We start from the raw sequence: 13,513 nt of genomic DNA, 5'->3' as shown, positions 1-13,513 counted from the left end.
CCCCCCCCTCCCCGGGCCTGCATGAAAGAACTTGAAATCAATGTACTGACTGATTCGTTTTGGCGTTGTGGGTGTGCGGTGGAGCATTGCAACCGTAAAACAGTCCTTACAATGGACATCATCCTCTCGCTCAAACTTCGAGGTCGAACTCTATACCATTTCTGAAACCTTTCCCTCCAGCTCCCATGATGATCTACTTCGAAAGAGTTTGCTCCAGAATGTCATGACCGAATCCCACTCTGACCCCTTCAACATCGACTCGTCCTCCTCCAACCCTGGTAGGCTGTGCAGTGTGAGCGCAGAGGTGGATTTTCGGTGCGATGACCATCGAGACGAATCGTGTGGGATGGAGCGGTTGGATCGGTAGATCTGCAGGACTGGTGTGGATGACGCAGAGGTTGGGTGGGAGATGAGTTCGCCGTGAACGGAGACGACGCTGCCGAGGTTTGAGTGCTGTGTTCTGGACCAGTGGACCATGGTTTCCAGGGCGAGGGTTGCACCTTGACCGAAACCGAAGATGTGGATCGAGCTGCTTCTCCAGCCACACTTTCCCACCAGATGCTGCAGAACGCAGGTCAGATTTGCGACAGTTTCTGTCGGATTGGGTTTCGTCAACAGTTCGGCGAATTGGTCGAACGCGGGATACCACGTCCAATGATCACCTTCGAGAAAAGGCACGCGGAGAGGCGCCTGTAACGTCAGCACTGCCGTCTGCGGCAACGTCTTTTGAAGGCTCTGACCCAAGTTGAAGAAGCCTCGATCGGTATCCCCCAACCCATGGAACAAGATCAGCAGGTTGGAATCGACCCCGCTCGGCGCAGGGGAAAAGTGATACCCGGAAAACTTCTTCAACCCCTCCACCGGTACGAGCGGCTTCTTCACCAGCTCCACGTTCGTCACATCCACCGCGATCTCCTTCTTGGTTGAAGTCATTGCGCCGTTCAACCTCCAGAAACAGGTGGGATAGCAGCGACCTCTTCCCCGCCCTTCAACGTCCACTCCTGCAGCTCGTCGGTTTCGATCAACGTGTTATCCACCGACCACCTGCACGTACGCAGTACCGATTCCACTTCCGCAGAAGGATGAGCCGATCTCACGAGCTCAATGAGCGAAGGAAGTGAGAGCGGCGTGGAGGGGAGAAGAATCGTTTCGGTGGATTGACCGATGGCGGTGCGCGCTGACGCAAAGTATAGGACTCGCACCGATGGCGAGGCGGCTGCGTGGAAAGGAGGATGACGTTGTCAGCAATCAGACTGGATGACGGCAGTGGTGACACTGAGATGTACGTACTTGACATGGTGTGACACGAGGTGATGGTGTGCGGGAGCCGGTGCGGAGAGTTGCAAGAACGAGAAGAAAAAGTGCTCAAGCCTCCACAAATTCCCCAGTACGGACATCCCCGAACCCCTCCCTCAACACCATCTCCGTCTCGCAACCCACCTTTCTCTCCTGCTCAGCCTTCAACCTTCACAAGCGCAATTCGCCAACACCAGCAACACCTCACACGCAACCACTCTCTGCATTCGAAATTGTAGCAATCTTGGGATATCATTTTCGTTCACAATCAAACCAATACAAAACAAATCCTTCTGTCTAACCATACATGTTGTTGTTGTTGCCGCCCTGACCAGCACCACCCGCCCCTCTTCCAGCACCGCCCATAAAGTTCCTCGCCATATCCCTCAACGCAGGATCGTTCATCATGGCGTTCATGTCCGGCATGCCACCGCCGCCTCCGAACCGCTCGGCAGCCTGACGCAGCATGGGGTTGTTCATCAGGGACGCCAAGCTGTCCGGGTTTGACATAAGGTTCTGCGCCATCTGTGCGATCATAGGGTTGTTCATCATGGCTGCCAGGTCGGGCATTCCGCCTGCATCGCCGCCGAAGTTGGGGAAGCCACCGGCACCTGCATCGGCGCCGCCCGAGGTGGGTGGGGAGACGGCATCGCGCGAAGACGAAGTGTTGCCTGCAGCGGCTGTCGAAGAGGAGGAGGAAGAAGAGAGCTGCTCCTTGGATGCGGCGAGACCCTTTTTGAGCACCTCGTTGCTGGGATCCACCTCGACACCCTTCTGGTACGCCTCGACGGCTTCCTCGTACCTGCCGGAGCTGAAGAGGGCGTGGCCGAGTCGGCTGTATGCCTTGCCGAACTTGGGGTCAATCTTGCTAGCCTGCTTGGCATCGTCGATGGCCTGGTCGTGCTGGCCGATCTGGCTGAAGGCAGCAGCACGGTTGGAAAAGTAGACGGGCGAGTTGGCGTTGAGCTCGATAGCTTTGCCGTACGCCTCGATGGCAGCGCCGTAGTCCTTGGCCGACATGGCCTTGTTGCCTTCCGCCTTGAGCTGTTCTGCCTTGGCAAGGTCCTCGGCCGATGGTGTTGCAGCAGCAGCGGGGGCGGCGGCAGCAGGAGCGGCAGAGGAAGAGGAAGAGGACGTGGACGCAGCGGGTGCCGGTGCAGCCCCGCCCATCTTGGCTTGCGTCTTGAGGAAGATGTCAAAGATGGCCTGAAGACCAGGACCGGATCCGTACTTCGCCTGCTGCTCTGACGACGAGGTGTCTACGCCAAAGGCTTCCGAGACGCTCTTGGCGGCTTGCTGAAGCTTTGCCTTCTGATCGGCGGGGACGCTGGCCGACGACTGCTGGAGCCATTGCGCCACGGCGTATGCCAGTGGTGTCTGTTGCGACATCGTGTGCGTGCGATAGTATTCGCTGTCGTAGTTTCTGTTGTCGGTGCAAGTAGACAAAGATGCGCTGCGGTCAGTCAAAGCCCTGTGCGTCGCAGTGAGTCGATGCTGCTGTTCCTCTGTCCGGACGTCGTGTCGTGTGATGGATCAGAATGCTTCGTATCTGCACGCTTTTGGCTAAGCAGTCTAACATGTATTTTGTGAAAGTGAAAAGGTTGTGTTCATCATATGAAGGGGAGGTGGTGGCTCGGCGAAGGCGGGCGCGGGATGGAGCTGGTCGCTGAGGGAGAAAGAAGGCGTCCGAGGAGAGTATGAGCGTTTGAATGACTTACACTGTGAAGGAGATCCGATGCGCTCTGGAATTGAGGTGATTCGCTCGTGAAGATGGAAGGTCCGATGCCGTGAAGGAGCGGATGAGAAATGAGAGGTTGGTATAAGAAGGATGTGTTGGAGTGGCCAAGTGGAGACCAGAAATGCTCGTGCGTCCTGGCTTCACATGTCTTTGGTGAGCCACACACGAAGCTGCAGCTCTCTCTCGGTGAGAGCCGATTTTCAGACGGAATCTAGACTCAGCGCTGAGGGAGGACCTACGTGGCCGTTCAACTCAGCAGCGCCTAACATTTCTTCGCTGAGCGTCTCTCGCCTTCCAGTTCACACTCGAAGATCAGTTTTTTTTCCGGATCGTCTCGAGTGTTAGTTTGACTTAGGTTGAACACGAACCGACATTAGCAAAACTTCGCCGTCACCTTGCGCTGCTCCCACACAGAAAGCGGTGTGATGTAGCACCTCTTCGAAAGCACAAGAAGCAACTTGAGAAACAAAGAGCTGACTGTATGTATGAGTGTATCAAGATGAACAAGTGTGCGACAAATTCAATATGTGTAGGCATGAAGACGAAGGGGAACTATGGTTTTTCGAAGCGAAAGCTGCCTGGCGGAGACCGCTGAGCAGGACGACTTTCTCTGGGTATGTTTTGCGTATCATACACCGGCTGCTATGTCCTTGGTGGCGCCGTGTGTTATGTCGTGACAGTGATGTGGCGACTGCTACTGTTGCTGTTGTTGTTGTTGCTGCTGCGCCTGCAGTAGATTCAAGAAGAGCAAATCCGCCCTCTCCACTACATTCTCCTCTGTCAACTCCTGCTGCAACGCCAACGTCCTGATCCTGGCCACCAGACTCCTCAGCATCTTTCTGGAGACGGTCACCTCCTCGTTGAGATCCACGACTTCTCCTTGCTCTTCGTCCATCTCATCTTCCTCGCCCGCGTACTTTCTCAAGAATGGATGCCTCAGCAGCTGCGGTATCGTAGCCCTGTCCTCCGATCCGTACCTCAACGCCGACTGGACGCAATCCAGCAACTCGTCGTCCACCTCCATCCTGTCCGGATACCTCGGATCCCTGAACCGGTTCCAAACAATCTCGTGGTCCGGATCCACGATCGCTTCCAGCTTCCTGTTCGCCGGAACACGATCGAACGGCGGCCGACCCCAGATCATCTGGTACAAGATGCATCCCAACGACCACACATCGCTCGGCTTACCCGCTTTGTACACGCGTCTTCCTTTGGCGCGCGCAATCTTGATCGCTTCCGGTGCCATGTAGTTGGGCGTGCCGATGATGTTGTCGCGCGAAATGTGAACCGTGCCCTTGGGGATCTTTTTCGAGATGCCAAAGTCGATGAGTTTGATGCGGTTGTCCACCATGAGGAAGTTGGCGGGCTTTAGATCGGCGTGCACCAGATTGGCTTCGTGAATAAAGTGCACCGCCTCGAGCATCTCACGGAAGTAGTGCGCGATGGCTTCGCGTGGCAGAGGTGCCTGTTGCGCAAGGAGTGTTCCGAAATCGCCTTCGCCGAGTTCGATGAGGATGCGAAGCTTGTCGGGCGTTCCGTTCTTGTCGACCGTGACGTGGTGTCCAAAGTAGCGCAGCAGGTACATCTCGCTGCCTTGCAGATCTGACAGCGTGCGCAAGAGGTTCGCTTCCGCGATGAGGTCGAGCTTGTCCTGCTCGCTCTCGATCTGCTTGAGGTCGACCTGCTTGAGCGCAAAGAACGCCTGCTGCTCTTCGGGCACCGCCATCTCGTCGATCATCTGCGTCTCCGGATTTCGCACCTTTTCGCACGCAGGACCTCGCAAGACGTGGACCGTGGAGAATCCACCTTTGGTCAGCTGCTTTCTGCGGAACTTGAAGCCGGGAAGCTTGACACATCGTGTAGATCCGGAAATCTCCTTCATGAAGCGATCGTGCTGGCTGAGCGGCTTCTGCATCTGTCGTGTCGTTTCTGCCCAGATGGCCTCGTGTCGGATCTCGGAGTAGAGACGGCAGGCTTCCTCCTCTGCTGGCTCGTCGTCGTTTCCGTGGCTGGCCTGCGTCGATGCTACCGAGGCGGAAGACATGGATGTCAAAGGTTTGGGCTGGGCGTCGTTGGCAGCCGCAGCTCTTTGACCGGCTCGTAGGTCGTTAGCAGAGGGTGCAACCAAGCGGCGATGCGCCATCGGATCGACGGGCGCAGCAATGTTGGAAGCCAGGAAGTTTTGGATCGCTTCGGCCTGGCCTTTGGTAGGATGGATCGAACCATTGGCCTGTTCGAGATTAGCTCTTCGTGCAAACGGGTGTGCTTCGTTCCTGCGAGGTGGCGGTGGCGGCTGCATGTCGTAGTCCTGATCTTGCGCTTCAGGACTGGCGTCGGTGCGGGACGGTCTGGACTCGGGGCCGGGAGACCGCACCAACGACGCTCTCTCCATCATCTCTGCTCTAATCTTTTGATTCTCTGCATCGTACCCATACGGCAGGAAGCGTTTGTCCGGCCGTTCGATGGCCTCCGCTGAGCCGTGTGCACCAGGACCAGATGCGTAGCCAGAGCCCGATCCGGAGCCCGAGTTGGAGCTGCCATCTTGGTTGTGACGCGAACGACGTTCATTGCCGTTCTCGGGACTGACACTCTGGGCCTCCTCCCTGCTCTTGTTGGCCCCATCCGCATTGGCACCACCCTCTTCTTCCAAATCGTCATCTTCGTCGTCCGAGTATCGCCTCACCACACGTCTGGCTGGAGGGTGTCGATTGGACGAGCGTGTGAGGGTGCGCAGGCTTCGCGCTGCACTGCGTTGGGCCGTGGTCGGGGCAGCCGAGGTAGCGCTCGATCGAAGGGCGCGGCCGGTCATGGCGGGAGTACGGTAGCCTGTCGATGGCTGAACGCTGGAGGAAGCTGCTGCTGCGGTGCTGCGGGCCACTGCATCATCGGGAGTATCGCGCTTGACCGAGGCGCGTTCGTCGATGGGAGCGTAACGGACCTTCTTCTCCTCTTCCTCGTCGGCCTTCTCGTTGCTGCGCCTACGATTCGGCAGCGTTGCGGCACTTCTCAGCTCGGCAACATTGTAGGGAGGCGAGGTAGAGCCGTGGAGGGCTACCTTTGCCGAACGCAGCGGCGGCGAGCTCTTTGACCGCAACTCGTCGTGTTGGAACGCTGCTGATGATGCAAATGGTGACGATCGGCTGAGTGGTTCCTGTGCCTGTACCTCACGGAAGATACTGGATGCTCTGAGGTGGTGAAGCTCGTCTCGCTGTGTGGATGGTGCAGGTATCGCTCTGCGGCCTGTGCCTGGCGAGTCGTCGTATGGATCCGAGTGTGTCTCCCGTTGCGCTTCTGAAGAGGTGCGGTGGAATCTGGGTCGCGGATGTGCCGTATTGGTGTTGTTGTGAGCGTGTGCAGCTACACTGCTGGCCAGAGGTGCGGGTGCTTCCGATTCGGACTCGGCGTCTCCGAGGAAGTGGCTGACGGGTGCAGGTGGTAGCGGACTGTCGCCGATGGTGGCGTTGGCTCTGTCGCTTGGGGTCTGGTCGGGATGAGCGCCTCCGTGCCTCAACGAGCGTCGAAGGACGGGTGTGGACGGTGGAAAGTCGTGGTATCGGGAGACCGCGGTCATCTTGTCTGATCAGGGTAGGAATGCAATGTCGGGTGAAAGTCCTGGTCGGCGGTGAGAGTCGACGTGTGCACTGCCACTTTGATGGAAGGGTGGTGTCTCTTTAGAGTGAACAAGATGGATGCATATCTCGTTGTCCTCTCTTGTGGTAGTCGAACGCGATCGAGAAGGAAATATTCTGCTGTCTGTGATGCTTTTTGGACGGCGTGGAGAGATGGCAGGCGGCTTTCGATGCCGCGCGGGTGACGAGCAGGAGATGACAGGTCGTGGAGGAAAAGGTGATTGACTCGAGACTGCCTTGCGTTGAAGGTAGTGACAACGAATCAGAAGGATGATACCAAGCAAATCTTGACAAAGTGATCCGAAAGAGTGTGTGTGCGCGTTGGGGTGTAAGAGCGACTGTCAGTCTGAAAGCATGCAAAGTGGACTCTCGCCCAAGCTCGCATACTTTCGTCGTCTGCTCGACTCCTTCGCTTCCGCCGATACTCATGCCCACACACTCTCTCTCGCTCACACTCTCACTTTCGAGTCTGCCACCTTGCAAACATTAATGCCACTCTCTCCTCTGGTCACACACATCGAACCGACAACCTTTCGTCGCTGCCTCTGACATTGCCATGCAGCAGCCATGCGTCTGGTCGTGCTCTTCCGACCAGAAAGCTGACGATGCTGACTCGCTTTCGTGCCTTCATGTCGGCCCTTCTCAGTTAGCTGCACAGAAACACAAATACGGAAATCAACACACACACGCGCCTTTCAATCAAAAAATCAGAAACTCAGTCCAGAACCGCGTCTTTTTCGTCACGTGATTCACAACTCATGCTTTTGAAAATTGCTAGGATGTGAGGTCCTGTATTGCAGACAGTCTGGCGGTCGACTTTGTCCTCCTCTAGACCTTCTCTAAGTCTTCTTCGAACCAGCGGTGAAAGCGTCGTACACCTGCTCAGCGTACCCCAACACGGCTTCCTCCTCATACCTCCTACCTACAATCTGAATGCACACAGGAGCATTCACCAACTTCTCCGCGTCCCACTTCTTGCTCCATTTCTCGTCGTCTTCCGAAAGGAATCCACCACTCCTCGTTGCTCCTCCATCGACGGCAGGATTCACCTTCGAGATGGGCAGTACGACAGCTGGATAGTCGACCAGGTTGAAGATGCCCGTGTAGGCTACGTAGATGTCGTTGCCTGGTGCGATGGCGGTGTAAGCCATGCCTGGTACGATGAGAAGATCGATCGGTCGGCCATCCTTTGTCTGCCTGGCGGTGGCATTCCAGTGATCGAGGTATTCCTTTTGGAACGCGAGCTTGCGCTTGTTCGCTTGCCACACTTCGAAGGCGGTGTACTCCTTCTGGCCTATACCGGATAGACATGGTCCGAGAGGCTCTTTGAGTGGAGCGATGGATTCCGAGATGTCCTTGCCTCCATCTGCGCAGAACGCTTCGACCAAAATGCCCATCGCTTCTTTGGTCTTGTACGGCTCAAAGTCGACAATATCGTGTTCGCCAAGGCTGGCGAGCACTTCCTTGATCGCTCGCTCGTAGGGTGGCATTGGCTTGACATGACCGTCGTGCCACATGACACCCACGTTGAGCTTCTTTTGCGTACGCGCCTGTTGGAATCTCTCCTCGTTCCACGGCATCGAGGGTGTCTGTGGATCCAGCAGCCACGGCTGCTGCGCCAGTACTGCCTTTGAGAACTCGGTCAAGCCCGACAACGACCGACTGAGTGGGCCCAGCACTGAAGGAATTGTGATCTGACCTAGCAGCGTGTTGACAGCGCCCTCGTACGGGAACCTATGAGAGCACGGTCGAAGTCCAAACAGGCCACACAGCGCCGCAGGAATCCTCACCGACCCACCCACATCCGTACCTACACCCAGCGGTGATCCTTTCATGGCTACCAACGCTCCCTCTCCGCCCGACGATCCACCAGGATGCAATGTCCTGTTGTGCGGATTCAGCGTCGTGCCCCAAAGAGTATTCGAAGTTTCCGAGTACATGATCGTCTGAGGCAAGTTGGTCTTTACGAACGGCACAGCTCCCGCTTTCTTAATGACTTCGACCAGTACTGAATCCGAGTCGGATGGCTTGTTGGCATAGCTGATGTAGCCGATGGTCGAATCGGAACCTTTGATCTGAAATTGGTCCTTGACGCTCATCGGAAGACCGTGCAGGGGACCACGCACTTTTCCCGTCGACTTGAGCTCGGCGTCCAGCTCCGCAGCAAGCTTCCTAGCGTCCTCAAAGTGGATCTCGGTCAGAGGGTTGACCAGTTGGTGTGCGATACATGTTCGCTTGATGAACGACTCCAACACTTCCACAGCTGTATACTCGCCGCTGGCCAGCTTTGCGAGCAACACAGATACATCGTCGGTTTCCGTGATCTGAACCTCGCGCGCGGTCAGGATTCCCGTCTTTGAAGGAAAGTCGACGACCGAGTCGGTGCTGACAGCAGGCAGGGACGACGCTGGCACCTTGTACGCTTCCGGGATGAGCGCCTCCCTCTGCGCCCGCTTGCTTTCGGCGACTTGCTGCCACGTCGACATCCTCTTTCTACGAATGCTGTCGGAGAATGCTCTTGGTGATGTAGGAAGGAACTGAGAGGTGACAGTCCGGGGCAAAGCTCATCTCGAAGCACAAGAGCTCTAATGTCGGGCGCACGGATGCTTTTTTCGCGCAAATTGATAGCCGCGCGCCGTGAAGGTTGAAGTGTGGGGAGCACGGCTATGCTTTCATAATTTCGCCGATAGTCTATCAGTCACTTTGTGCCTCTCACGGACTGCCACACCTCACGGAGCCGACAAGATACGGCTACGATCACGGCAGTAATCGAAACGAACAGGCAGACGAGAAACAGGGCGTGAATATCGATGAAGCATTGCGGAAAAGGCGGATGATACGAGTGCACAGGGACAGGCAGGCGGCCAGGCTAGGTTGGCGGCGAGCGGCTATGGCTTGGGAAGCACAACTCGAGAGCTTTTTCTTGCGATCGCAGGTGTGCCCCCTGTTCAGCTCCTCGGCTTCATCATCAAGTGCCGTTCAACCTTCCTCGCCGTCGTCCCCATCATCCGCTGAAGAGCTCGAGGGATCAAATGCAGCACTGGTGGATGCGACTGCAATCTGCGTTTGAGTGGCAGCCGTAGTCGCAGAGGCTGTTGGAAAGACGGGGCTGTCATAAGCGGGCTCGTCATCGCTGTCACTAGCAGTGGCTGTGGCCTCCGAAGCGGCCGCGGTCGCACTCGTTGGATTCGCGGGGAACGTGACAGTAGCAGCGTTCGTTCCGTAGTTGGCAGGGTTGAGCGTGGCGTTAACAGCTGGCTCAGAGCTGGCCGGCGTCGCTGGATCTCCCACTGCAGTGGATGACAGCCTGATCGACGCAGTCTGAGTCGTGAGAGTGGTCTCACTGTTCGCAGTGGGCCGTATCGAGGTGTCTGTTACTTGAACACTGGTCGATGCGGCTCTGTCGAGCGAGCCAAACGTGGTCGAGATGACTTGCTGCGTGGCGATCGCCGAATAGGTGTGTGCCGTGCTCGTCGATTCACTCGCTGCCAGAGTCGAAGAGGCCGTTCGCGCAGTACTGACTGAGGCTCGACGAGTGGAAGAGACTGCTGCATTGGCAGTGGTCTGCGGCGTGACATTGGCAAGACTGGAGCTCGCCGAGTGTGTAGCCGACAAGTCTGCGGTCCCCGTGGCTCTTGGCGAAGAAGAGACGGATCGAGCACCCGACGACGGCCCGAGCACAGTGACAAAGACCGTCGAAGTTGAAGACGAAGTGACGACACCTGCAATGAGCGACGCAGAATTCGCGGCGGTGGCACTGGCGGCAGTCACCACCTCTGTCGTGTAGGCGACGGCAAACAGCGTCGATTGAGCGGTGTTAGCAGAGGTCACCAGGGTACCAGTCACGAGCGGCAATGTCGCTGTCGCGGCCGCCGTCGATGGAGAATCGTTCGTCTCCGCATCCGTCGTCCCAGCCAGCGTTGCCGCCGCATTGATGGCAGAGCTCGCAGGCGCACCAGCGGTTGTCGTTGCGAACGCCTGCGTTGCAAATACGCCTGTGCTAGCGTCGACGCCTGTAAACGTCGTCAACTGGTCCGAGACTGTGGCTGTAATCGCCGTAACGCTGCGCGTTGCCGTAGCCTCTACCGCGCTCATCTCGCTCAACAAGGAGCTGGTAAGAGCCTTCAAAACGCTGTTCGAGCTGGCGTACAGCTGGATGCTCTCCGCCAAGGACCTCGGGTCGCCCCAAGGGTCCACCGTGTCCGTCGGCGCGGGAGCCTCGTACTTCGCGTTGACGGACCCGGTAGCCCAAGCTGCTTCGAGCACCTGACCCAGTTCGTCGGTCTTGGTCTCAACCCATCCGGGAGGGCGTGCCTTGACCGAGTCGCTAAAGTTGCCGCCGGCTGGGATCGTCTCGAGGCCTTCGAGCAAGACCGCCGCCATCCCTTCAATGGCATGGTCGTCAATGTGGCAGTGAAGGATGTTGGCCGCGGCGTGGTCCGCGACGTATCGGATCACGACCCAAGAATTCGAGTCGATGTCGAAGCCGTCCCGCAGAGGCGGGTTCAGCAGGTTGAAGACGGTACCTTGCTGCTGCGCTTCCGCCACCGTGTCAGCAGGGAAAGGTCCAGCACCGCTACCGATGATCCAAAAGCGACGCGAGTGCATGTGGAAAGGATGTGGACTGTTTGGACCACCTACGATTGAGTAGATGTTGTTCTCCATGATAATGTCGACAACTGTGCCAAATGGGATGGTAGCGTAAGGAGTCATCTGGTTCGACGTGGCGTTGCCATCCGTTGCATTGAAGAGGATCGGCCGATCGTCTGCCAGGCGGGCAGTGTCGATTGGCATGGTCGCAACCTGCCAGACGTTGAGGCTGTTTTGCGAGGCGACCGCATGCAGCGTCATGTTGGAGGTGAGTGGAACCTGGCTGATGGGGTCGAAGGGAACGCTTGCGTTCTGCCTCCATTTAACCACCGACGTATCTGTGACGAATCCGCTCATCGGCAGGTGCGCTTTGCTCAATGTGCGCATGGCATATCCAAAGTCTTCCTCTTGCCCTGGAAACCACGAACCGTCAATATCGTCGATGTATGACAGGAAGGCATGCCCCTCGATGGGCTGCAGAGCACGCGCGCCCGTAAGACGGATCGGGAAGATGTTTCCCTCCAGACTCGAATTGAGCTCCACCATGAGGCTGATTCGACTGCCGATGGTGATCTGCGCCACATCGACTTGCATCGGCTGCACGTAGTGTCCATCGACAGCGACGAGCCATATTTTGTGGCCGTCGATGCTCACCTGCATATACCAATTGGTTGACGTGTCGACGACTTGCAGATTGAGCCATTTTCGGCCTTTGCTGATGGCTTTGGTGGCGCTGAAGACGGTCATAGGAGCGGTGGTGTTCTGACAAGGTCCACCATACCGGCTGTCAAGCGTGCCCTTGACCGTGTAGCCAGGTTTGGGCGGTACGAGCGAGATGCAGCCTTTGGAAGTGATGCCGTCCGGGTTGGTCGAGCTGAAGTTCTTGAGCAGGCTGGACTGGATGGGCGAGATGACCTTCGTCCAGTCGTTCAAGCAGTACTGCCTGCCTCGGCCGTTGATGTGCAGCGAATCAAAGCAAGCCGGCGGCACGCCGGTCTCGTGGACTACCAGCAACATCTCTGTGTGGTTGATGTGCCAGTGATCCGAGAGTGCCATGACCTGGAAGTCTTTCTCGGCGGCTTCCATCTGGTCGATGTCCTCCTGCTTTTGGCTGATCAAGCTCCACGGCTTCTTGCGATTGGGTTTGGGTCGGATGTAGATGGTACCTCGAAGTCCGTCTGCGTAGTACCCGCGCTCGTGGCTGTGGTACCAGTATCCGCCATACTGGTTGAGCAGCTTGAAGCGATAGGTGTAAGACTCGCCCGTGTAGATGTTCCATTGTGAGAGGCCAGGCACACCATCCATCTCGGGGCTGCCGATCTGGTGAATGCCGTGCCAATGAATCGCAAAAGGGACTGGTCCGTTGTTGGTAACCGTGATCTCGACGTCGTCGTTCTCGTCCCAGACAAAGGGATCGGCGGGGAACTTGCCATTCATGAGAAAGCCGAGCCTCTCGAAGCCGTCTGGACTGATGGTGTCTTGAGTTATGGTCATGTTGTATGCCTTGTCAGGGGTCGGCAAAACATCGGCATCACGACGGTAGAGATGGGTTGGATGGACAAACCCCGCGGCTACGGAGCCTGATGGGATCTGCTCGTGCCGCTTGCGAAGCAGCTCGCGATGGTCAACCTCGACTGCATTGGATTGTGACTGGCCGCGAACTCCGATTCGATGAGCGCGCGGATCCAAGTCAGAGATTGGCATGGCAACGGACAGGGATCCGACCAGGACAGTGAAGGAGATGATGATCAAACTGACAAATGGGACATATATAGGAGTACCTCGCTTCCTCCCCGCGCGCCTCTTCGAGACAGCGTGTCTGATCCACATCGTGCCGACAGGCTGGACGTGCCGGACGAATGGTGTCTAGAAGGGAGAGAGAAGTATCTGGAAGATCCCGGCTCGCTGCGAACGAGAGTGGGTAGCAGAAATGTGAAAGGTGTCTGGAGATTGATGATGACGGCGGCGAGGGGCTTGATACGGACTCCTGCGCGCTTTCTTATACGCTTCTGCCGTCTCACCACTGCAAAGCCTCTGGGCGAGGTGCAGACGGCTCTCCTCTTGGGCAGGAGTCTCGCGTCGGGCCAGCACATCACGAGAGCGAGACCGACTGGAAGATGGACGGTCGGCAAGTCCGATAGCGTACCGCAAGCTCGACGAAGAATGTGGAAAGATGGCTAAGTTCGGCCAACAATGGTTTCCATCGGATCTTCCGCAACCCGAGAATGGTCACACTCGATACGAGGAAGGAGGCTTGACA

At 57.1% G+C, this 13,513-nt stretch overlaps 5 protein-coding genes across 5 annotated transcripts; all 5 read right to left on the bottom strand.

The window, feature by feature from the left end:
- Positions 1-150: 150 nt before the first annotated feature.
- Positions 151-933, bottom strand: PHSY_005473 (hypothetical protein; the record flags this gene model as incomplete). Its single annotated transcript, XM_012336082.1, has 1 exon — positions 151-933. The coding sequence occupies one exon, from the start codon at positions 931-933 to the stop codon at positions 151-153; it is 783 nt and encodes a 260-aa protein (XP_012191472.1).
- A 660-nt stretch (positions 934-1,593) lies between these two features.
- On the bottom strand, positions 1,594-2,685 carry PHSY_005472 (hypothetical protein; the record flags this gene model as incomplete). Its single annotated transcript, XM_012336081.1, has 1 exon — positions 1,594-2,685. The coding sequence occupies one exon, from the start codon at positions 2,683-2,685 to the stop codon at positions 1,594-1,596; it is 1,092 nt and encodes a 363-aa protein (XP_012191471.1).
- A 1,043-nt stretch (positions 2,686-3,728) lies between these two features.
- On the bottom strand, positions 3,729-6,605 carry PHSY_005471 (likely protein kinase; the record flags this gene model as incomplete). The annotated part of the gene is made up of 1 exon (XM_012336080.1): positions 3,729-6,605. The coding sequence occupies one exon, from the start codon at positions 6,603-6,605 to the stop codon at positions 3,729-3,731; it is 2,877 nt and encodes a 958-aa protein (XP_012191470.1).
- An 897-nt stretch (positions 6,606-7,502) lies between these two features.
- On the bottom strand, positions 7,503-9,149 carry PHSY_005470 (amidase; the record flags this gene model as incomplete). The annotated part of the gene is made up of 1 exon (XM_012336079.1): positions 7,503-9,149. The coding sequence occupies one exon, from the start codon at positions 9,147-9,149 to the stop codon at positions 7,503-7,505; it is 1,647 nt and encodes a 548-aa protein (XP_012191469.1).
- A 493-nt stretch (positions 9,150-9,642) lies between these two features.
- Positions 9,643-12,957, bottom strand: PHSY_005469 (laccase-1; the record flags this gene model as incomplete). The annotated part of the gene is made up of 1 exon (XM_012336078.1): positions 9,643-12,957. The coding sequence occupies one exon, from the start codon at positions 12,955-12,957 to the stop codon at positions 9,643-9,645; it is 3,315 nt and encodes a 1,104-aa protein (XP_012191468.1).
- Positions 12,958-13,513: the final 556 nt, after the last annotated feature.

Source organism: Pseudozyma hubeiensis, assembly GCF_000403515.1.
Source record: "Pseudozyma hubeiensis SY62 DNA, scaffold: PHS51, whole genome shotgun sequence".
NCBI lineage: Eukaryota > Fungi > Basidiomycota > Ustilaginomycetes > Ustilaginales > Ustilaginaceae > Pseudozyma > Pseudozyma hubeiensis.
Note: the sequence above shows the minus strand (reverse complement) of the source record. Positions and strands in the feature narration are given on the sequence as shown.